The sequence below is a fragment of the Erpetoichthys calabaricus genome, chromosome 3 (genome assembly GCF_900747795.2).
Source record: "Erpetoichthys calabaricus chromosome 3, fErpCal1.3, whole genome shotgun sequence".
Classification (NCBI taxonomy): domain Eukaryota; kingdom Metazoa; phylum Chordata; class Cladistia; order Polypteriformes; family Polypteridae; genus Erpetoichthys; species Erpetoichthys calabaricus.
In genome coordinates, this window is record NC_041396.2 from 34,379,450 (window position 1) to 34,405,294 (window position 25,845).

The window sequence follows — 25,845 nt, forward strand, 5'->3', positions numbered from 1 at the left end:
CTTTAGAATACATTTTAAGCTGTGCTTTAGAGTTACGTTTAATACTGCAAGTGGAACACAATTGTTTGAAGTGGAAGCTCAGAGGATTAGAGTTGGATTTGTTTGCTTCTAGACCTTTTTGTACAATAAGCAGCGAGGAAGTGCTACATCTGTACTGATTGTTTTATACTTTGATTTATTTTTGTGTTGTTTATTGTATAGTGCTGAACATATATTTTATAATAGATTTGACATTATTAGTTATATACCAATTAACAAGGTACTTTATTTTAATGGGACCATATGAAATTGAAATAGAGTCTCAAGAAGGTTGTGTAATTTTTTTTTTTTTTTTTTTGGCTGATCAGTTAAGACTTAATAAATGGCTGTTATCTCTGCCTTTAATAAGCTACTGTAAATGGAACGCACTGTCTTAGGAGGTCCCCAATGATGCCTTATGCATTTGTGACATCCACCAGTGTTGAAGACAAAGTTAGCCACAAGGTAGTTTGTTTTAAAAACATTGCAGGAAAGCTAATAAGTTGAATGAGAAATGTTAGTCTTTGTAATGTAAAACATTACAGAAATGAAATTTCTTGCATTTGTGAAGTGTGGTGTTTTAAAGTGAAAAAGTCTAACTGTAATGTCTTCTCTGTTCCTAATAGGTGTGAAATGTCAAGACCCACCTGAGATTGAAAATGGGTCTCATGATCCCGAGAGTGGTATCTTTTCTGGATCTGTTGTAAGTTACAAGTGTAATCCTGGACTTGATCTGATTGGAAGTGACCAGCTTGTGTGTGGAAACAATGGAGAGTACAATAGTCAGCAACCAGTGTGCAAACGTGAGTATGAATATGGCGGACTTGCATTATTGTCTATTATTAGTGTAAAACCTGACAACTGACTAATGTATATTAGGTGTGTGTTTGAGAGGAAGAGGTTTTTTTTTTTTTGTGTGGGAATGTCACTAGATGTATTCAAAAGTTGTCAAGTTCTTAAAGCAACCATTACTCTTTCTACTTGGTAGGACTTAACACTAATTGTTTTAAACTGATTAATATTCTCTCCCTTGCTGCTTTTATTTCTGTGTGCATCCAGAGGTTAGCTGCCCTAATATTAACATAGAAAATGGAGCGAAGACATCAGGATTTGGTCCCCAATATAGATACAAGAACTCCATCACATTCATTTGTATCAGTGGATTTCAATTAATTGGACAAAGCACCATATACTGTGATGAAAATAACACATGGAAACCTAATCCTCCAACCTGTGTAAAGGCAATCGGTAAGTAATAAAGCACGAGTGAAAGTAAAATCTGATTTGCTAACTTCATTACCCGGTAGTAAGTGTCCCATAAATCATATTTATACATCACTTGCAGAGTTTTTTCTTTTTTTTTTAGTATATTGTGGTCCATCATTCTGCAGTAATGTAATTTTTATACCTAAGCTTTAATCCCTGCTATGATAAAGTGTTTGACAAGATATCCAGACGTCCTGAATATATAGTGTGTTGATGAGTGTGGGAACACACAGAAGTTAAATTTAAATTACCTAATGTGCTAATAAAGTTTCTAATCAAAAATGCACAAATGTTGCATTTTCTGTTTTGCAAAAAAAAAAATTACAACTCATCATTATAGTGTACTTCTTAAGAGCTAATAATGAAGAAAACATTAATCAAATATTAAAAATTCACACCACCCATATTTATTTTCACCAGACTGCTACTAATTGCACTTCCGCTCCACTAGGACATCATACAGTCTGAGCATAATGTTTTTTGATTTATGTTCAACATAAACACACATTTTATTGTACAATTTAATATCCTCTGTTTCATTTTTTGGACCATGAGAATATTGTCACAGTGTAATTATCCTAGTTTCTTTCCCCAGACTTTGCCTGTCATGAATTTGCATCATTAATCTAATATAGATGATTACGAATTTTTTTGTCTGCATGCCATGCTCTGTGTTCTTCAAAATAATTTTTGCTGTCCCTTCAATTTTGATGTCATCTGTAAATTGTACAAGTTTATGAACTATGCCAGAATCAGCATGATTAATATAAATTGAAAAGTGCAATGTTTCAATCACACATCACAAAGGGGCTCCCAAGATTATTTTGATCCAGTGTGGGGAATTCTGCTGTTATTTATACTTTTTGTCTCTGACAAATTAACCAACTTAAAATCCACATTACTAACCGAGAATGGTAAACCGGATGGACGCAGGGACATCCGGCCATGGGCCATGGACGCAAAAGACGTACAGTAATCCTTCGCTATATCGCGCTTCGCCTTTTGCGGCTTCACGCCATCGCGGATTTTATATGTAAGCATATTTAAATATATATCGCGGATTTTTCGCTGCTTCGCGGGTTTCTGCGAACAATGGGTCTTTTAATTTCTGGTACATGCTTCCTCAGTTGGTTTGCCCAGTTGATTTCATACAAGGGATGCTATTGGCAGATGGCTGAGAAGCTACCCAGCTTACTTTTCTCTGTCTCTTGCGCTGACTTTCTCTGATCCTGACGTAGGGGGATTGAGCAGGGGGGCTGTTCGCACACATAGACGATACGGACGCTCGTCTAAAAATGCTGAAAGATTATCTTCACGTTGCTATCTTTTGTAAAGCTGCTTCCTGAAACGACATGCTGAACGGTGCTTCACATCCTTAAAAGCACGAAGGGCACGTATTGATTTTTTCTCTCTCTCTCTCTCTCTCTCTCTCTCTCTCTCTGCTCCTGACGGAGGGGGTGTGAGCTGCTGCCTTCAACAGCTTTGTGCTGCGGTGCTTCGCATACTTAAAAGCAAACAGCCCTATTGATTTGTTTGCTCATTTGAAGAGGAAGATATGTTTGCATTCTTTTAATTGTGAGACTGAACTGTCATTTCTGTCTTGTCATGGTGCACAGTTTAAACTTTTGAAAAAGAGACAAATGTTTGTTTGCATTGTTTGAATAACGTTCCTGTCTCTCTACAACCTCCTGTGTTTCTGCGCAAATCTGTGACCCAAGCATGACAATATAAAAATAACTATATAAACATATGGTTTCTACTTCGCGGATTTTCTTATTTCGCGAGTGGCTCTGGAACGCAACCCCCGCGATGGAGGAGGGATTACTGTACTGCGCAGGCGCCCCACAAATCACAAAGCAACGGGAACTGGATGGAATGCAACGTAAAATAAGAAATGAGGCGCCGTGCACAGAAAAAAGGAGTCAGACCACAGAAAAAAGGAGTCAGACGCCAGCGCCGCACGAAACCCATTGCACACGAAACGGGACACGCACAAAGAGGAGGATTCAACAAGCCCCTAGCACACAAAAAAAAAGAAGCCGCGAGCGCCACACATAGCCCATTGGACACGAAACGGGACAGACTACGGACATAGCACACGAAACGTACACAAAAACGACGATTCAGACCCACGACCACACTAACATAAAAAAGAAATGACACACACAGCCCCATTTCTGAAGGAACCGTCCGTATTAAACATATGTCATCTCAACACGTTCACACTATGCAGCATAGGTGGATCTCATTACAATGAGGCACTATTAACCGTTCAACCGCAGAAAAGGCTCCATATTAACAGTGAGTGCGATCCTCCTTATTACTTATCCATATTTCTAACGCTGAAGAACAAACAAGTCATGAATTCACGATCACTGGTACAAAACGATACGGCTCGGATAACGGGACCAAACACACGAACCCGCATGAAAAAAAACAATAGACGTTGGCGCCTACAACACGCTTCTGAAACACCGGAAGAAAAAATGTCTCTGCTCCAAAAACGCAAAGCTCAACTAACACAGTTACAGAGGCGAGCCCAAATGGACAGACACAATGAACGTAGACGCTTGCAGCGCGCGTCTCAAAGTGCTGCATCGAAACAGGCACGGGTTCCAAACGAAACACCTCGCGTCTCAGACATACAAAAACGCCAGCGAAGAGACAACATAAATAAACGCAGACGTCTACAACGCGCATCTGATATGCCGGAAAACAAGCAGGCAAGGCTCCAAAAAGAGAAATCTCGACTGACCGACATACAAAACGGGCAAGGCTCAATACAAACAATGCGCGACGTAAACTACAACGGGCTTCTCACACAGCACAGGCGAATCGATTACAGCTCCAAAACAGCACGTCCCAAATACTGGACATGCAACGACGCGCCTCTCAAACGGCACAAGCAAAAGATACACGTCACGGACATCGACGCCAGACACCTGCTAATCGCTTGCGCCACTTAGCTGACAACGCGTTCAATAATGACTCCACTATTCAGGAAAATTCATTGGGATTAATGAATGTCATTTGCAATCTTTGTCATTCACTTAACTTCCCTGAAGAAACAACTGGCAATACAAGTAATGGATTTACACGTTGGTGTCAAAAGGGTCAAATTAGACTGCCTCCTTTACATCCATATCCTGAATATCTACAAAAGCTTCTAACTAACGATGTGCCTGAAAGTAAAAACTTTATGAACTGCATTAGATCCTACAATAGTTAATTTGCTTTTGCATCTACCGGAGTAAATATAAGGCCACCAAAAGGCAATGGCCCATACTGCTTTCGCGTATGTGAACAAATATTACATCGCATTGGAACAGTGCACCCTGAAACAAATCAAGAACGCAAATATGCACAAATCTACATCTTAGATCCAGATGACGCAATCTATCAACGAATGAACCTTCCTGAAAACAAACAATGCACGGAGCTTATAATGAGAAACGTCACTCATATCATAAACAATCACCCATTAGCTAAGTCTATAAAAATGCTACATGAAGTTGAAAAGGAGGCCAATACAAAAGCAACAGTGGAGGGTGTAGCAGCAACTACAATTGCTTTAGTCTTGATAAAGAACAAAGAACAAGATCCAAGACGATACAATCTTCCCGTCGTTAATGAAGTGGCAATTGTCTTTCAAAGTAAGGATGGGGAGCCTCCATTTCACCGCGATATTGTTCTACATTTACGTCCTAATGAAACTAACAAACCTACATTCCAACGCATAGACATTTGCTTTCCACTACTTGATACTTTAACATACCCCATATTGTCTCCGACTGGACAGGAAGGATGGAGTGCTACAATTTCAGAAATTTTCCAATAAACCTTTACACTATGCCAAACACTTTATTGTTTGCTTTCTATATGCATCATCCACACCTTCACACTATTCTATATCTCATTCATACATCTCACTCTTTGTCATTTCACAAACCCAGGGGTTGGCGAGCGAAGCGAGCAGGGGGCAGAGCCCCCTAGTCCAGTTATGTAAGTTACCCCTGCTGCCAGTGAGTTCTAGTTTCAGAATTATTTTCAGTTCTGAGATTTTTTCTCTTATTCTTTATACAATATTCAGGATATAATCAGGAGGGTTTTTTTTGTTTTTTTTTCTGGTAGATGTATTCAAAAGTTCTTAAAGTGGTATGAATGTGGAATAGCTGCTTTTTAAAAGCCCCCATTACTCTTTGTACTTGATTGAACTTAACACTTATTGTTTTAAACTGATTAATATTCTCTCCCTTGCTGCTTTTTCTGTGTTCATCCAGAGGATAGCTGCCCTAATATTAACATAGAAAATGGACAGAAGACATCAGGATTTAGTCCCCCATATAGATACAAAAGCTCCATCACATTCACTTGTAACAACGGATTTCAATTAAATGGACAAAGCACCATATACTGTGATGAAAATAACACATGGAAACCTAATCCTCCAACCTGTGTAAAGGCAATCGGTACGTAATAAAGCACAAGTGAAAGTAAAATCGGGTTTGCTAACATCATTACTGTAAGTGTCCCACAGTGATATTTCAATTCTGATATTAATTGTAGTTTTAGTTTTTATTTTATTTTGTACAATTAATTTTTATTTTGTTTTAGTTTTCAGAGGAGTCAACAATTTCTATTTAGTTCTGTGTTTAAAATTGTAGTTTTATTTAGTTCTGGCTTTTTTTTTACATAATATTAGTACAATTTTAGTTTTTTTTTTCCTGTTGTAAGACCACAAATGCTGGCCTATACATATTTCAATACAAGTTATGTTTCAGTCAATAAAACACACGCATAGTTCATAATGCTGTTAAACACAGCTTGACTATCAATGATCAAACAGATTATGTGGCCCAATGAGCACAGTCAGCAAGATCAAATGTTTCAACCCAAGAAACCAGTCTGTGCAAGCATGTTGCTGTTACGCTTTAAACAAGCACACATTTCAAGAGATTTGTTCATGCTGCAACAACGTCCATTGCACAGATAGCCACACGGTGAAAATATTCGCTTGACGAGCGCCTGTAAAACAGGTATACAGACAAGGTCCTTGGCCACTGGCACCAGCAGACTGTATGTTGACGATTTCTGCTACCAGTGACGTGCGGTGAGGTTCATGCCTGGTGAATCAGTCAGATTTTACAAACATATGAACCCAAAAGAGTAGCTTATTTGCCGTTCAATTGGCAGCATGCACACTGACTACTAGTTATGTTTCATATCTCCTCAGCATTCTTTACACACACATGGGTAAGGTGCATATTTGGCTAAGAAGAACGTTACATTTATACCGGCGAGAGAGAGCAGAGAGAGCGCATTTGCTCCTCACCCTCCATGTGTTCTAAATTTGCCGTTGCAATTTCACAATTCATACCCATTCAATACAAATGAAAGTTTAGAGCGGTGTACCGAAAAAACAAATGTCAATTTTGACCTTAGTTGAAATATTTAATTGTTTTTCAAAGCTTTTAATTCTGATGCTTTAATCAGTTTTACTTCAGACAATACAACAAAAGGAACAAGAAAAACAAAAGAGTGTTTTATTTAAGGTCAAAATGTAGTTTTTAAATATTGGGTTGTGTTTTTGGTCCGTGTACTTTTTGGTATTTGAAATTTCATTTTAGAAGCAAAAACAAAAAAACGAAAATGAAAGGAATTTTCAGATAATGATTTTTGATTAAAGAATAAAATGAGGGAAATAAGGTATTTTTTAATTATGTGGTAACAAATAGCAGTGATAAACTTAAAAATTACACATACTTTTCTGGATTTATTTGTGATTCAAATTAGGGCTGCATGATTAATCTTTTTTTTCTCATGATAACGATATTTATGACCCACGATCAGTTAATAAATATCGTCACGATTTTACAGTATAAAGACCAAACTGTTTTTTATGGACTGAGTTTACGGATTGGACTGCGTCACTATGACGTTACTGCGTCTAGATTGCAAGCGCTTTCTGAAGCAGTAGAAGTCAATAGCAGCAATAACAGTCAGTCAGAATAAACATATGATGGCGGAGCAACGTGCAGAAGTGCGATCGTTAGTTCCTGAAAAGGGGTCATACTCAGTTGTCTGGAACTATTTCGATTTCGAGGAATGTGATGTTGATCAGGTACGAGTCTTGTGCAAACTTTGTTCCTGTTCCGTCCAAACGTCCCAAGGTAACACAACAAACCTCATCAACCACCTTAAAAGCCACCACAAAGTACACTATCAAGAATTTCAACGACTGAAGGCACAAACAGCAACAACAAAAAGTTACCAGCCATCCACAACACAGACAACAATATCAGGGACATTGTTCAACGCAATACCATATCTGCCTAGCTCGCAAAGACACCGGGAAATAACAGAGGCGATCGCGTACCATATAGCCAAGGATATGTGTCCAATAACCACCGTGAGCAGTGTGGGGTTTAACAAAATGATCGCAACACTTGATAAAAGATATAGCATTCCCTCACGCAACCATTTTTCCAATGTTGCGCTGCCCTCACTGTATGCGAAATGCCGAAAAGAAATAGAAAGAGAAATTCTTAGGCTCAGCCTTGAATATTTTGCTGCCACGACCGACTTATGGTCAAGCAGAACTGCGGAACCATATTTGAGCTTGACAGTTCATTTTATTGACGGCGAGTTTGAGATGAAAAGCAAGCATTTGCAAACTTCGTTTTTCCCACAAGACCATACAGCGGAGTTTATTGCAGTGGGCCTCAAAGAAGCGATGTCCGCTTGGGGCTTGGTGGAAGAAAGACTTGTGTGAATCACAACGGACAACGCAGCTAATATGATTAGGGCAGCATCTGTGAATAACTGGCCGAGGCTACACTGCTTTGGTCACAGACTTCATTTACCAAAGGAATAATCGTCATTATTAATCGTGATAAAAATTTTGAGCAAAATAATCATGATAATCATTTTTTCTATTATCGTGCAGCCCTAATTCAAATAATGAAAGCGTTATAGCTCAAAAACAACAAAACAGACGCATTTTCGTTGTCTGGCACCGGAGGTACTACTTCTTCTGAGCGATTTTTGACGACAAGTCAAAAACATAATGGTCCATTCTCTGCTGATGCCATGCAGTGTAAGGTCCGTGTACTTTTTGGTATTTGAAATTTCATTTTAGAAGCAAAAACGAAAAAACGAAAATGAAAGGTATTTCAGATTTTGATTTTTGATTAAAGAATAAAATGATGGAAAATAAGGTATTTTTTAATTTTGTGGTAACAAATAGCAGGCATAAACTTAAAATTACACATACTTTACTGGATTCATTTGTGGTTCAAATAATGAAAGTGTAATAGCTCAAAAACAACAAAACAGACGCATTTTCGTTGTCTGGCACCAGAGGTGGTACTTCTTCTGCGCGATTTTTGATGACACGTGCGAACAGTTCTCTTCACAACTCATCGACCGACGGCCTTGAAGTTTCACTGCATGGCATCAGCAGGCAACCATTATGTTGTTTTTCAGAATTAAAAGAACATTTCAATGTTCACTCCGGGACGAGGACATGACTGTAGAAAAACTGAGTCGCACCTTTCAGGTAAAAATATAAGCTTTGCAAACTTTGCTTCATTGATGTAGCAGTTCTTTTATGCACGTTATTGTTGTTACTTACTATGAAACAATTAACATTTGGTGATTTCATTTACTAACACTAAGCCTGGCAAATTTTGTAGTGCTAGCATTTTGAATGTGTGTAAATGTGTGAATGGTTGCTCATTGACAAGTGTAGCACATGTTAAGAAAACTTTCTGTAAATCACGTTGCTCTCCTAACATGTTACACTTGTGCGCACTGTTAATACTCGAAACAATTATTCGCTATAGTAGCCAGTAAAAGTCAATGAGCAACCATTCAGAATGCTAGCACTATAAAAATTGCCAGACTTAGTGTTAGTAAATGAAATCACCAAATGTTAGCTGTTTCACAGTAAGTAATAACAATAACGTTCATAAAAGAACTGCCACATCAATGAAGCAAAGTTTGCAAAGCTTGTATTTTTACCTGAAAGATGCGACTCAGTTTTTCTGCAGTTATGTCCTCGTCCTGGAGTGTCACTCTTTTACTGTTTCGAAAAACAATGTAATGATCCATCCTCTACTGATGCCATGTAGTGTAACTTCAAGGTCGTTGGTCAATGTGTTGTGAGGAGGAGGACTGTTCGTACGTGTCATCAAAAATCGCGTAGAAGAAGAAATACCTCCGGTTTCAGACAACGAAAATGCGTCTGTTTTGTTGTTTTTGAGCTATTACACTTTCATTATTTGAATCACAAATAAATCGAGAAAAGTATGTGTAATTTTAAGTTTATCACTGCTATTTGCTACCACAGAATTAAAAAAAATTCCTTTCATTTTTGTTTTTTCGTTTTTGCTTCTAAAATGAAATTTCAAATACCAAAAAGTACACGGACCGTTTTTCTTAGTCTGATCCCATTTTTTTTTATAAAATTGAAAAACGTTTATGGTCTTACCATTTTTTTGTAAACAAAAAATAAAAATAAATGGACCGTTGCAGTGCACTTGACTTTCTGATACACTAACTTATTGGCGCCCTGTAGAACAGCAGGAACAAGCACCTGTTTGGCTCACATCCGCGCCCTTCAGTGTGCCACGGTACTGTCTGCTTCACCTTGTGCCTTTTCACTGTGGTTTTATGTCCGATCAGCAATACTAAATATGTTACACACGTTCATTAAAGATATTAGCCAGACTGTGGAAAATCAGGATGCATAATAAACGACAACGACAGGCACACGCCAATTGCTGGCATCAACCCCTTGTGTGAGGGAGAGCGCAGTCCGAGGCTTGTCTCGTCGCTGCCACACCTCGCTTTTTCCCCCAATATTTGATCAGGAAATGTGCAAATTCAGCAATTTTGACTATAAAAATGATCAACATTATTAGAATCATACAGAAAAGAAATTTATAGCACAAACCAGTGGACAAATATATTTTCTGTTATGATTATTAGTTGTTTTACTTTTCATGATGACAGGTGACACCGCATGTCCCTATATGAAGTGCAGTCATGGTGCCAGAGAAGTGCTGATCCTGCTGGCCCTGCACTGAAACCCCAAGACTCTTTTCTTCTTCTTGCACGCTACATTTTCTTTTATTATCATCTGTGCTGTATTTCCACACGTTACCTTCTCACTTTCTACCCGCAAACATCTGTGCAAAACTCACCATTATCAACCACACTTGCTTACTGCTTCAACCCAACGAACCAAATGTGCTCAATAAACAAACGACGGCACTTTATGGAAGTTGCGTCACGTGATTCTAGTAAGCCAAGTTACAAGATCACTGCATAGAGAACAGCGCAGCGCAACGTAACTTAACACCCAGGACGACCTACAAACAACCCATCTGCACGACTGAACCGGACTGAATCAAAATGATATTGCTGGTTTTTTTTTTTTGTTTTAACTGAATTTTTGTTCTCAATTTAGTTCATTCACAATCACTAATTTTTATTTTTATTTACTGTAGTTTTAGTTTCTCTGTTTACCTTAATTTCAGTTCTTGTTCTTGTAAAACGAAAAACAATATTTTTAGTTCTAGTTCTCGTTTTCGTTATGAAAATATCACTGATGTCCCATAAATCATTTTTATACATCACTTGCAAATTTTTTTTTTTTTTTTTTAAGTATATTGTGGGCTATCATTCTGCAGTAATATTATTTTTATACCCAAGCTTAATCCCTGCAATGATGAAGTGTTTGACAAGATACCCAGACATCCTGAATATATAGTGTGTTGATGAGTGCTGGATCACTTAGAAGTTAAATTTAAATTACCTAAAGTGCAAATAAAGTTTGTAATCAAAAATGCACAAATGTTGCATTTTCTGTTTTGCAAAAAAAAAAAAAAAAATTACAGCTCCTCATTATAGTGTACTTCTTAAGAGCTAATAATGAGGAAAACAATAATCAAATATTAAAAATTCACACCACCCATATTTATTTTCACCAGACTGCTACTAATTGCACCTGCGCTCCACTAGGACGTCATACAGTCTGAGCATAATGTTTTTTGATTTATGTTCAACATAAACATACATTTTATTTTACAATTTAATATCCTCTGTTTCATTTCTTGGACCATGAGAATATTGTCACAGTGTAATTATCCTAGTTTCTTTCCCCAGACTTTGCCTGTCATAAATTTGCATCATTTATCTAATATAGATGATTACGGATTTTTTTTTTTTTGTCTGCATGCCATGCTCTGTGTTCTTCAGAATCATTTTTGCTGTCCCTGCAATTTTGATGTCATCTGTAAATTGTACAAGTTTACTAAGTATGCCAGAATTAGCATAATTAATATAAATTGAAAAGTGCAATGTTTCAATCACACATCACAAAGGGGCTCCCAAGATTATTTTGATCCAGTGTGGGGAATTCTGCTGTTATTTGTACTTTTTGTCTCTGAGAAATTAACCAACTTGAAATCCAGTTCTGTAAGTTATCTCTGCTGCCAGTGAGTTCTAGTTTCAGAATTATTCTCAATGCTGAGATTTTTTAAGTCTTTACAAAATTGTCATATCCTTTATACAATAGTCAAGCTATAATCAGTGGAACGCATTACCACTTGTGGTACATAATGTGTCACTGATAGATCATGACCATCGTGTTCCATCTGAAAGAAACTTTTGAAGTACTATACTCCTTAATCATGGCGCTGCAGAGTGACGACGTGTTGCATGTTGATTAGCACATGCGAGTTAGACTTTACTCCATACATGTGACAATACTGACCCTTTAAACCTGTAGTGAAGCAGCTAGAATGTACAATATTCTACCTTCTTAGCCAGTGGACACAAACCTCCGTTCCATCCATTCTTTTGGGGTCTGAACCTCCCTTTTTCCTGTCACGCTACCACTATAAGCTTCAAATCCTTTGTTCTTGAAAAAGCAATTTCACAAAATTAGATGAGTATGGTAAAATGTCGTGAAGTATTTTATTAATAGTGTGTGATAAGAGAGAAATCGAAGACATTTGTTTCTACATTGAAAAAATCATGAATAAACAACGTTTCAGCTATCAAACTGCTTTCATTCACACAGATTTGAGTAGTAGTTTTATTTTTTTGAAGGCTGAATGGAAAATAAAGAAAAAGATTAATGCAATGTTCAGATATTATCAATGAGATAAGGCCTCATTTCTGTTGTCAGCCTTAGCCTCCAAACTGCTGCAGCATAGTAAAGCTAGGGTGTTTCTACTGAGTGTGATGGCGCATAAGTTTCATACAAAGTTTGCATCAAAATAACGACACATACTGTCTTGTAAAAAAGTAAGTATACTCCATGGATTTTTTTTAACCTATGTGGACATAACAAAATTTGATCTTCATTTAAACAGCATCTATAGATAAATGTGATGTAATATTGGGCGGGGGGGGGGGTGCATGAAACTTTCATTTAGCAATCATTTATTTCATGAAATATGAACAGATATGTGATTTCCATCTGTAGATAATTAAGTCCTCCCTTGGTTTTAACATCCATCCATCCATATAAAATTCTTTCAAATCTGCGATGTTTGAGGGGTGTTTTGTATCCACAGCCCATTTCAAATTTCAACCTACCCCCAGTCTGGGCTTTGATCTAGTTACATATTTATGAAGTATCAGTGATATGTATAATGTTCATGAATGACTGTCCCACCACTCTGTAGTGGGATGAGTGTGTCTCAGTTGGGAGCATTTGCTGCGCAGCACTGTAACATTCAAATCTGCCAGCTTTAGAGGGAAATAAGGCCTTTTCATCAAGACAGTAATAAATATGCTTCAGAACTTCCCTACGTTTGCGTTTCTTGAACAAATTTGAACCCTGGAGTTATGTTAGTACAGTTGACAGTTGGAATAAGATAATGAAAACTGTTAATGTTTTTGATGCCTTAGCTATACAAAGATAAAGAAAATGTAATAAGACAGAGATTCATAACCATTTTCCTAGCACAATCAGCCATCCGTTTTTATTCCAAATGAGTTACCAGACTGATTATTAAAGAGATACTAGGCTCCTTGTAAGTGTAGCCATAGTCTAATCAACCAAATTGGTGTTACAGTTTAGCCTCTACAAACACCTGCAAATGCCTATAGCAGTGGTACTCAGCTCAGGTCCTGGAGGTCCACAGTGGCTACTGGTTTTCATTGGAGCCAGTTTCGTAATTAGAAGCCAGGCCTAACAGATAATGAAACAAGGTGTTTAATTATATGGCTTGTTGGTTATTTTATTCATATTGTAGAGTTTTTGTTTTCTGAGAATAATATCCGTATGTTTTGTGATCTGAAACATGTTTGTACCTCTTGATACTTCCCTTCTGTCCACATTTATTTCAAAAATTTACTTCATGATGCAAATACAGTTTTAAATGGAAGCATGTTACCTGAAGAACTGGTGGTTCTTTTGTCATTTGCACCTCATTATTAACTGGATGCAGCAGTTTAAAACTAAAATGAGCAATTAAGAGTTAACTAAAACTGAGCAAAAAAAAAATGTTGCATTAGTAGTAAGTAAAAGAGTTCAAATTAAAAATTTGCTTAAAGCAAAAACCTTCTTCCACTGTAGATGTCCAGGCCTAGAGTTGAGCACCCCTGACCTATAGCATAGATAACATGTGGATGCTATTGACTGGTTGATTTGTAACTCCTTTTTAATGCTAAGTTTTAGTTTATCCACTACACATCTCTCCTTTGAAAGAAGTCCTTACAGTGAGGCAACTTCTGGCCAATTTAAGTCAGTTTGTTGTACAGTGACATGGGTTCTGCATGTTAATTTGCAATTAACAAAAGTCTGAGGTTTTTTTTTTCCATGCATGGTCCTGTTTTGACTCCATAGTTCATTTTCGGGTAACTGAAGTTATTTCCCCAAATGTCATGTACTATGAGGTGAAATAGGGGATGGGAGTGTGAGCACTTTGTCTTTTAGAACCTGTTAATGGCAGATATACTTCTGTCGTGGGAAATTTTAATGGACAGTACTGCAAATGTGAATATCACACTAGTCGTAGCTGTAACTGTATAAATACTTAACCCTTCTATGAGTAGAGCTTCAGCAGCAATCTAAGTAGCTGAAATAAATGTAAAAAATAGTTGCTATTAGTGCAGTGTTTCTTAACTTATGGGTCATAACTTAAATTTGAGCTGCTGGACGTCCTAAAAAAATTACCCATCGCTTCATTGTTTTAGGAGGCTATTGATTGCGTATTTCATTTCTACACCCAGTTAAAGAGATGTTTTGCTCCTGCATACTGAAGAACTGAAATGACAGACATAAGTTTAGTTCCTAGCAGATGGAAACCTGTTGTACACCCCAAGCTTCATTTGAAAAGCCAGTAAACATTGACAAGTTCTTCAAATGCCCGTAGCATTACCTATTCTGAACTCTTTCAATTTCACATCACCCACATAAGGTTCATCTCAAAAACCTGAACCAAACAGCCCAGAGTTTCTGAGATGTAGACGTGGTGAGCCATAGCCCTTGTGCATTATCTGTGGTATTTAACTACCAAATGAAAGCATGACTTCTTCAACTATTAAGACATTTGGAAACAAAGCATGCCATTTACAGAAGTAAACTATTTGACTCTTGTAAATACAGAAAATTAAAATCTTCACAAAAAACATTCTAGCATGTTTCTACAACACACCAGCAGGCACACTGGGCATCATCTTGTTGCACATCAAATTGCCAAATATAAGAAAGCCCACACAATTTGCAGAACAACTCCTCTTGTCTTGTGCAATAGATATACACTTCTAAATGAGTTGGCTGCCAGCAAACTAAAACATACTCTTCTGCACTCTCTTCATTTACCTCAGATTTTGACAAAATTGTGAAAATCAAACAAGGCTAGGTTACCTATTAAAAAGACACATTGACGCTAAATTTGATTCAGTATTAAACAGCCATGTATCGGGTTATTTTTTGGATGAGTATCATGTATTTCATCTGTTATGTACACTGTATTTAAATATTGAATGTTTATTTAATGTTATATGTTAATGTGCTCCATTTATGTACATTTGTTGGCTAGTTTACTTTAAGTTACTGCTAATAAAGCATCATCACTGAACAAAAAAAAAGATAAAACTGGGTTTCAAACCCAAAAAAGGTCAGAAGCAACTCCATTAATGAGCAAAGTAAAGGCATCAGTCCTTGGGTGGTCTTCAAGGAGGCAATCCTCAATTGTCACAATCATCCCTAATTTCTTCTGAACTCTAGGAATAGCAATCCACACCCTTGTGATTTCCTCTTTGAAGATCACTAAGATAACCAAGTAGAAACCTTTTCATTATACATAGGCATATCCTGGTTGCTGGCTCACCAATATAGTTAAATGTGTGCTTAAAGAAAAAGTATCCATAAAAGGTTAATTAATATTCCATAGTTAACAAACATTTGAATAGTATATTTACAATATTATGTAATTGGTCACTCACTTTAATTTTGCTGCTTGTTATTTTTTACACAGTGCATTCTATGATATTTTAATTAGCCCTGCATTGTGCTCACAACTTAGATGGCACTTGACAGATTTAGTTTGCATGCAGGTTTGTTAATTTTTAGAAGCACTGTAGATAAGTTTAAGTCAAACATCGGCAGCTCTTCATCTTAAGTTTCATTGCTCTGTTTGGTGGGGAAAGTAGTTATATATCTAAGACTTTTATTAAAACAGACTGTTTAAAATATTTAGAAATTGTCACATTTAAAAAGATCTGACATATGACCTTTTGTTCCTGTTTCCCAACCCTTCCTCAGGAACTGTCAGTCCTCCAACCACTACTACTACTACTACTCCTCGTGATGACAAAACAGGTAAAGTATTTCCTCAGTAGATATAAGCACAAATGACCTTCCATTAAGTTTTGTGTTTTAGGTCAGGATGAACGGTTTAGCTTTCTTTTACTTTCCCTATACTTTGTATACAAGAAAGTGTTGTAATCGTACAAAAATTTGACCTTGAGATTTTGATGAATCTCGACGTTTCAGACCTCCCTGAGTCTGATTTACTTTCTCATAGGGAAAGTATTGTAATTGTCAAATATTCGATTTCGAGATTTTGATGAATCTCAACGTTTTAGACCTCCCTCAGTCCAAAAATACCATTTTTGGAATTATGCCTGTGTGTGTGTGTGTGGGTGTATGTAAACACGATAACTTGAGAACACTTTCAGTTAGGTCAACCAAACTTTGCATACAAGTGGTATAAAATGTAGATTTCTGTCAACGTTTGAGCTATTTCCTCTACCTGGAAGTGGTACTTTTTTATTCATGCAGCTTTTATAGTAATTGTTCAATATATTATTGATTTGATTTGTTGTTGATGTTTCTGTAATGTACATAATATAAAAATATAATCATTGTCTGTGGTTTAGTCCTCAAATATCCATCCCCATATCTTAGTATACGAGAAAGTCTAGGGGAGATCACTCCTTCGTTTTGTTTTTTTGTTTTTTTTTAATAATGACTGTATTTAGTTTTCTTACTTCTTCCTTCAGCCCATTGGCAGGTGAAGTGGTTCTTAGGGTCCCACAGTGATTCAGCAGTAAGGATAAAACTGGCAGTTGTAGGGTTTACAGTTTTATGTGATAAGAACATTGCATAAAGATTCATTGTTAGAGGTACCATATTTAGTTTTTTATTTAATACAGTCTTTTCTTTCTGTGTGTTTTTGTAAAAAGCCTTTTCTCTATAACGTCTTTTCATTTAGTTTTCTGTCACCTAAGCATAATGACTTTATGCTTACGTTATAGAAAAACCATTTTCCCTATCAGTAGTCTCTGCATGTAAACAATTAAGAGTTTGTGTGAACAGTTTAGACTTTGTAAAATAAAAATATTTAATGTATTTATAATCATTTAGAGTGTTTTTATCTGTTGTGACATTTACTAATGTGATTAATTCTAAATTGCCACTTTCTGTTTGTTTCAGATAAAATTGTTGGAGGGATTGTTGGTGGTAAGTCAGAATACTTCTTAGTTAAGGGTATTTGCAAGTGGGAGTGGGTCAAATAATATAATTTTGAATGATCAGTCTTTCATACCCCTGGTAATATCTGTAAACCTTTACAGTGTTTCTTCAAATTAGTATTTGTCATCATGATTTGTCCATTCAAAATAAATATTTTGTTAAAAAAGTAAACTCTCTGACCCTAACCTCCTCATTACTTACATAGTACATGCATACTATTTTTAGTGAGAGAATCACATGAAAATAAGAAAAGCATATACTGTACCTGAAAAAACTGAAGTTATTTGTATATACTCTTTGTACTAAAGCTAGAACTAATTAATCAAATTACAGAGAGCACAGTTAACTGCATTATTGTGTCAATTCTTCATGAAGTAAACAGAATGACAGCAAACATTAACATTGGGGTAAAACCCAACATGGTACTTTGGTAGACACTGGAATGCCTGTTACCCAAAGTGTTTAAGTAAGGATGCGGTGTGGATTATATATTCCTTGTAGACTTTAATCACATGTTCAGTTTCACTGCGAAGATTAGACATTACCTAGGATACAGTTCCTCCATAAACCTTATAGGAAGCAAGTGTCTTAAGAGCAACAGATACTCTGTACCAGCACAAAGACTCCTGCAAAGGCAGAAGACTCCTCCACTCTGACATCCACATCTAATCTGGAAAATGCTTACATTTTCAACTTTCATGTTTTCACAACATAATAATGTCAGTCCCACTTCATTCAGTTCAGAGTTGTTAGCAATAAGTACTGTTGATTTTTGGCCTGAGTGCTGCGTTAAAGCAAAGGTACACCATTCTCATTCAGCGTGTTTACATGCACACACGTAACCAGATTAAGCCTGGTTAAGGTAGAAACCTGGCTTCTTAATTTGCATTTACATGCACAAGTAATCTTCTGGAAGTCTCCTTTGGCAAAACACTCCAACGTCATTAAACTGCAAAAAAGGGCTATACGTCATCATTGACCACCATGAATTTAAAGTAAGCATGACACCTGTGATCATTTTCTTGTGTTTTATAAATATGTTTAGTCAATTTGACGCTTTATTTATAGGTTTCTCTTACCAAATTGCATGCAGTAGCTCCTTTCTTCTCGGCTGTGCATTTGAGCCCTTGAAAGGAGCCTGCTACGTGTGTTTCTAGCCTTACACCCAGTGCTGCTGAAATAATAATGCAGCTATTTTTACTCCAATAAGATAAGTATTGCATTTGGTTACTTATTACTTTAAAAAATAACCAGACTCCTTAATGCATATCAATTGTTACAAATTACCCTACTGCTCTTGAGATTGTGTTGCTGAGCTTAGCACTGTACATTCAGCTCATCAATATAAATTTAGCGATGTCTAAAATATTGATGCAGATTATTTCAGCCAGGAGAAAGAATGATGCGATCATGAGCAGGCTGATACACTGCAATGGACATGTGCAGTCTACAATATCCTTAACAATAGGATGATTCACAGCAAAAACTATCTCTGTTAATCAGATTTCTCTAATCGAAATAAAGGTTTACGTGTCATTTTAGACATTGGGTTTCTGGGAATAATAAGGTTATTGAAGCATATTCAAATGTGTTATCTGCAAACAAACCAAACAGATCAGAGGTGCAATAGGTTGCTGTTACAATGTTAAATGTCGTGCCATCTTGTTAGCCTTGATTTGGCAATAAGTAGTGTTATTTGTCATTGCATTGGGGCTTCTATGTTTATTTTCTGGTTTAGTTCAAGAAAAAGCAAGCAGTATCACCAGAGAAAGTTGTCTCTCTATTATAAAAGGAAACTCGTGTGAGAGATAATTTTAGGTCCTGCGAGATGAGACTTTTTGCCAAGAGATTTTGACAAGTCCCGCCCTCCTCTCAAACATTTACAACCACGTCAACGGTCCAATCACTTTTTGTTCGAGTGAATGCTATTGTCAGACACAGTTCTTGCGCTCTCAGCTCCAAGCAGGGTCTGAAATAAAAGACAAAGAATAGAAGACAAAGTAGAACGTCATAAAGAGGTTCAAAAACGTGGATGTGATACACATGCAGAGCAGGTTAGAGATTATGAAAGTACTAAAATTCGAAAGTCTCAAAAAACTGATAGTAAAGATCACATTAGCGATAACAAACGGAAATTATTACTCGGTGAAATAATGGAGCAGCGAAAAGAGACAGAATATATGGACATAGGTGATATGACAGAAGTATGTAGTTATTGTTCAGCTTTAAACTTTAAGTCATAGACTAGTAGATTGTCTAATTTGTGTTACCATCAGGGAAAAGTAGTGTGTCTTCCCAATGAAGAGGCGTTTCCGCGAGTATTAAAAGATGTGTTGTTTGGTGAAAGTGCAATTCAGAGACGTGAAGTGGCTGGCACATAGGTCAGGCCAGGGGTGTTGGCAAGCAAAGCGAGCAGGGGGCAAAGCCCCTTAGTTTTTCTTAAAATAATAGCCAGTCTTCTTATTAATTTTTTGTACTTGGAGGTGGACATTGTTAAACAGTGTATTACTTAGAATTTAAAAACCTTGGTGCTTCCCTGGAACTGCTTACAGTCATTTAAATAAAGAATGTCCACCCATAATTTTGTTAAACATATATGGACATTTCAAGATTTGATTTTCATTTAAACAGTGTCATTAGATAAAGGTGTAATTGGGGGGGGTGAAAATTTTAATTTGCAGTAATTCAGTAAAAAATGAACAAATGTGCTAATTCCATTGCAGAATACTTGTTGCTGTGTGATGTTTGAAGGCTGTCTTGCAAGCTCAGCCTGTTTCCACCCACCCCACAGCATCTCGATAGGATTCAGATCGGGGCTTGGCCATTCCAGGGCTATTCATTTCTTTCTTTTTTTTCCTAGCCATTCCCTGGTGGCTTTACTAGTATGACTAGGGTCATTGTCATGTTGCAAGATCTACCTTTCGCTGAAAAGCAGCAAAGCAGCCCCCTACCATATCATTACCACCACATTGCTTTACATCTGGTATCAGGTTCTTCTGGTCAAAAGTACTCTTTGGTTATTGCAAAGCATGTCTTCAGGTACTGTGCACAAATAACTCTTATCTTTGCCTCATCTGCCCACAGCACATCATTCTTGAAGTAGACTCGTGCATTTGTAGACAATGGTCGATTTTGAATTGTTTGAAAGTCTTTTTAAATTCATTCCTACACTCCTAGAGCCTTCTGTACCGTATAACACCATGCGTAAAATTCACACTAAAATATGTCATATGGACAAAAACAGAAGTGTGCGTACGCACAAAAAAAATCCAGATGCATAAAACTGTGCATACAGCAAGTTCCACGCACTTCTCCTTTATAAATCCCAATGAACGTGAAATTTATTGCACTTGCCTATAGCCACACCCCAACTCCTCCCAGAATTTCACATTAGTGAATATGAAAATCAGTATAAATAGCCCCCTTTCATTCAGTGTTTTCTTGAAAGACGGTGGCAAAAGCATATAAAAATGAAGAATTTCACCGAATGCGAAATGGAGGTCCTGCTCAGTGAAGTGGAGACAAGGAAAAAACTTAGTTTTTGGTGGCCTAGGCAGTGGTATGAGCAACAAAAGGAAATTGATGGAATGACACTGTAAAGTTCAAGTTCAGAAAGTTGCACAGTGTCCAAAATAAAAAGAAGTGGTCAGATGTAAAAATTGACATGAAAATGCGAGTCATAGCACACTGTCTGAGTGTCGTATGAGGCGTATTAGGGCACAGAGAAAAGAAAGAAAAAACAGGGACGCTGAACAAAAAAAAGGTTGAAATGTTGACTTTAATCTTGAAATTTCCACTTAATCTCATAGTTTATGTTCTCTTTAAAGTAGAACATTGTAAAATTCATCTTAAATTCAATATTTAGAGTTTCTCTAATTCCATCGTAACTAAAGTAGTACATGAAAAGCTTCATATTCTATGTGTTCTATGTGTGTGAATCACTACGTGCTTCTTAAATAGGTTTTCTCTTTTGCAGACCGGAGTACGTAACCAGTGATTGCATTCATGATATTACAGCTCTTTGAACATTTTAGAGTACTAAGATGTGTACTTGATATCATTTTCATGATGAAATGGGGGCATGGTAATGCAGTGTCAGGGATGAGCTGGTGCCTCATCTAGGGATTGTTTCTGTCTCCTGCAAGATGCTTGCTGGGAAATAATTTATTGCAGCAGTACTGTCTCTTTGGAACATATCAACCCCAAATTCCTGTCGTCCTATTTTCTTTCCCCACGTAACCAATCACTACAATATAAGCTCTATAATAAATGTCAAACCAGCTGTAGGCTTAGAGCACAGATTCTTCAAAACTTTTAAGGAATATTGAAAAATCTTCATAATACATGTTTAATCATTCCATCCATCCAGGGTTGCGCCATTCCCTGCCAGCATCCATGCAGATGCTGGAGGCTTTCATGAGGCAGCATGTGCTATAAATGTCCTCCATGGTTTTCTGATCAGCTGCTTTACAGCTGTGATTCCACACACAGATATAATGGGTTAAAATACTCTTAGTGGGGCATTGAGAGTAACAATGCTAAAGCAGCTATGGTATTTGGAATATTTTTGCCACTGCATGCACGCAAGCAATTCTCCATGTTAGTGTTTAGATCTGGCTGTGCCATGCTGACTGTGTATTTGCTGAAAAAGAAGAATTCTGACTGCATTCTTGGTACCGTTGCTTGCGTACTGAATTGTCTATAGCTGCACTGATCTTTTCCTAAATAAGGAGTGGAATTGCACATGTACTTTTGTCAGCATGCCTAAGTTGATCGAACACAGGAAGCTCTGCAGTGTACTTTGACTTTATGCTGTAGGAAGATAAGTAAATAAATACTGTATAGGTAAACAACATTCAATGTGGCGTTTATATAAGTAACATATAGATGTTTTTCATATAGAGACCATTAAAAAACATAATCCCAAACGGAACTTTGCACGATACCCTGGTGAGGTCTGTAGGCCCTGCTGTTTCGTTCAAGGACGTGTGGGGCAGATTCATGGGCAGGATGATGGCCAACCTGTTGCTGCATCCAAATGGTGCCATCTTTAGCCTTTTACGTCTGGTGCAGCTGTAGAACCCTCATCCTTATCTGAGTTCACCTCTGTAATAGCACATCTTTATTTGAAACAGCAGTGTCAGATCGGGGGAAGCGTGAATGTGAGAATTAAACTGAATTTAAAAAAAAAAAAGGTAACCTTTACAAGTATAAATTTGCACTGGCTGTTACAGAGTCAAATCAAATGAATGTTTTTATTGTATAATAGTAACAATAAGAGCAGCTCACTACTCAAAACAGTAAATCTAGGAAGAAGCCGAAATCGAACCCGCAACCTCTTGATTATGAGTCAGCCTTTCTTACCTCTGCACCAGCCAAGTGGTTGTGTGAGCATCATACCCTAACCCGATTTCTTTTTCTTTGGTTATATTTTTGAATAAAAGTGCACTTGTTTTGTTATATTTGTACCTTTTGTGAAAGTGTTTTTTTTGATATTTGGATTTCAGTCATTATACACTTCATGTCAAAATCTTGTCATTAGTACTACATCATGAAAAAGTCTCTGTTTTATTTATGTGTTCAACATTTCTTGCTTCGCATTTCCTGTCATCCTACATTTACCCAGATTGTTGTAGACACGGAAAACACTTGCATGTATTCCAAATAATGATGTATTATTTACCCTCTACAACTGCAACATTGGGGGGATGCAATAGCAGGCTGCTTGTGCTAATCAACACATTTGCAAAACAAAAGACACTAATGGAGAGGTGCGAAGGAATTTAAGGTGGCCTGGGATTATGACCTTTTTTGTAGGCTTCAGGGATTCTAGTGTTAAACGTATATGTATTGTACTGTCAGGTTTGTGTTGCTGCATGGGGTATTATTGTTGAGCATTTTTGCTCCTGTTTGTTACAGCAAAAGTGATTTGAAAAAGCACAGTAGACACATGGAACACAGTGCACAGCAGCCCTCAGCCACAAAATGTAACAAAAAAGTGTGCTGATGCCAGGTTGTTTTTGTTTGTTTTTTATTATTAATTAATTATTGGCACTCTCTATTTCACTCTATGCCTTAATGCAAGGACTGATGTTCAATCATTTATTAGGTAGATTAGATTAGGTAAAACTTTTTATTAATTCCATGAGGAAATTCATATGCATACAGTAGCAGATACATAAAAATTAATAATACAGACTCACAAGTCAGATAATACAACCAATCGATCAATCAACAAATAAATTTATGTATTTATTTTTTAACAAGTACATTGGGTGGAAACATTGAATTGCCTGATAGCAGTGGGCAGAAGAGACCCCCAGAGGCATTTCTTAGCACACCATGGTGGAATGAGCATGTAACTATAAAGTGCTCCAAGAGAACATCACCTGGAAGGGATTTTTCAGAATGGCAGTACATTTTGCCCCCATCGTCTTTTCCGCCACAGCTTCCAGCGTGTCTAGGACTCGCCCTGTGATGGAGCAGGCTTTCCTGATATGTTTGTTCAGGCATTGTGCTTCTTTGGTGTTCAGGTTGCTTCTCCAGGATAGTGCAGCGTAGAACACAACACTGGTCACAATATACTGGCAGAACATTTCCAGCAGCGTGCTGCACACATCAAAAGACCTGAGTCTCCTTAGCAAGTCTAGTCTGCTCTGGCCCTTCTTGTGCAGTGCCTCTGTGTTGACAGGCCAGTCCAGTTTGTTGTTTATGTGGACCCCCAGGTACTCTCCTGAATGGTGACTGGTCTCAAAGACTTCTTGGTACGTTGGATGTCCACCACCAGTTCTTTTGGCTTGTTGATGTTGAGTTCCAGGTTGTTGTCCCTACCCTACAAGACGAGGTCTTCTACAACCTTCTTGTAGTCTGAATTGTCTCCATTATCAATGCAGCCTCTGATGAATGAATCGTCCATTATTAATGCAGCCTCTGATGGACGAGTCATCTTGTGTATTTCAGATGGCAAGAGCTGCTATTGTGCAGGAAGTCTGTTGTTTAGAGGGTAAACCATATGAGAGACAGAACAGTTCCCGGAGGTGCTCCGTCATTACTTACATACCAACTTTTCTGACACACAATCCTTCAGCCTCACAAACTGCTGTCTGTTTAGAAAGGTAGCCCATGATCCAGGAGATTGTGGAAGCATCAAGCTGCATAGCCTTGAGCTTTTCCCCAGTGAATGAGGCAGAATGCTGTTAAAGACACTAGAAAAGTCAAAGTACATTATCCAGACTATGATACCAGCTTTGTCCAAGTGGCAGTAGTCTCTGGAGTATGTAGATAAAAGCATCCTCCTCACCTATTTGTGTCTGATGGGCAAACTGCAGAAGATCCAGATGTTCTGAAACCAGGTGTCGTAGCTAGTTTAGGATCAGCCTCTCAAAGGTCTTCCTGATGTATGAAGTAAGAGCAGCTGGTCTTTAAGTCCTTGGGATCACTGGAATGCTCTTTCTTTGTCACTGGGACCGCACAGAATATTTTATACAGCTGGAGAACCTTCAGCAGATTCAGGGAAATGGGGAACAGGCACTGAAGCTATCCCTTTTAAGGGGTTTCCACTATTCTCTACACAGTGTTTTCCAAGGTCAGTGTATTTCAGTCTCTTAGCATTTGATATTTCCAGTGCAGAATTTAAATCCATTTGTGTGATATTTTTTTTTTGTCCTGAAGGGCTCTCTGGCATTTATCTTTTCTTATTCATAATAAGTAACAATCATCACAGAATGAATATTGTGCCAGTGTAAAACTGCAGGCCCACTGTATCATGGCAGTGCCACCTAAAAGCAATTAAATCCAGAGATTTCAATAGGATATATACAGTAGGTTTGCATGAGAATTTCTAGAACTGTAATTTTTTTAACATATGAGCAACTGAAAGGACATCTTTTATTTTAAGAAGCATAATTCTAGCAAGTAAAACGAAATACAGTATTGTTCATTGAGGTTAATATGATGATGTGAAAAATTTGTAATCTTGTGTCCCTTTGTTTCCTTTGTATAGGTATAATTCTACTTGCCTTGTCCATAGCAGGTGTAGCTGTTGTAAACAAGTACATTATCAAGAAAAATAGGTGAGAGGTTTTTATTGTACTGTTTGTCTCATTTTTGCAGATCAACTGTATTGTTAACGTTTGTGGACAAGTGAAAAATTGCATGTCCCAGACAAGGGAATGTTGTGGTGCCAAACTGGTCATCTCAACGTTGTTTAATGATAAATACAGGCACCCAGTGGTACAAATGTAACAAGTGGTAGCAAACTAAATAGCACCAGTTGGGCTTTTATTAACTCGGGTTACTGTATATCAAAAAAAGCTCTTTCTGTGTCATGCTCTGCTCGCCTCCTTCCACCAAACTCATTACAGTATATATAACCTGGAAACCAGAAGGGATGGTGTCAGGTGCCCTCAGAGGGCATCTTCTCATTGCTGTTGGAGAGTAGGGGAGGTCATGGTTAGCAACAGTGTTCCCTTTCAACCCAGAGTGGTACAACATTCCTTATAGGAGCCCTGAGGATGATCCACAGACGTGTGTATGTGACATCTTTTTTCAAAGTTGTTGAG

At 37.4% G+C, this 25,845-nt stretch overlaps 1 protein-coding gene across 2 annotated transcripts in view; it reads left to right on the forward strand.

Moving 5' to 3' along the window:
• LOC114647906 (C4b-binding protein alpha chain-like) overlaps positions 1-25,845 on the forward strand; it is a 522,597-nt gene that overhangs the window by 488,473 nt on the left and 8,279 nt on the right. For both annotated transcript variants that reach the window (XM_051924818.1, XM_028796599.2), the window contains 6 exons: positions 645-821; positions 1,078-1,266; positions 5,565-5,753; positions 16,073-16,129; positions 17,246-17,272; positions 25,287-25,356. In XM_051924818.1, the coding sequence (XP_051780778.1) occupies positions 645-821; positions 1,078-1,266; positions 5,565-5,753; positions 16,073-16,129; positions 17,246-17,272; positions 25,287-25,356 (709 nt within the window). The remainder of the gene's footprint in view (positions 1-644; positions 822-1,077; positions 1,267-5,564; positions 5,754-16,072; positions 16,130-17,245; positions 17,273-25,286; positions 25,357-25,845) is intronic.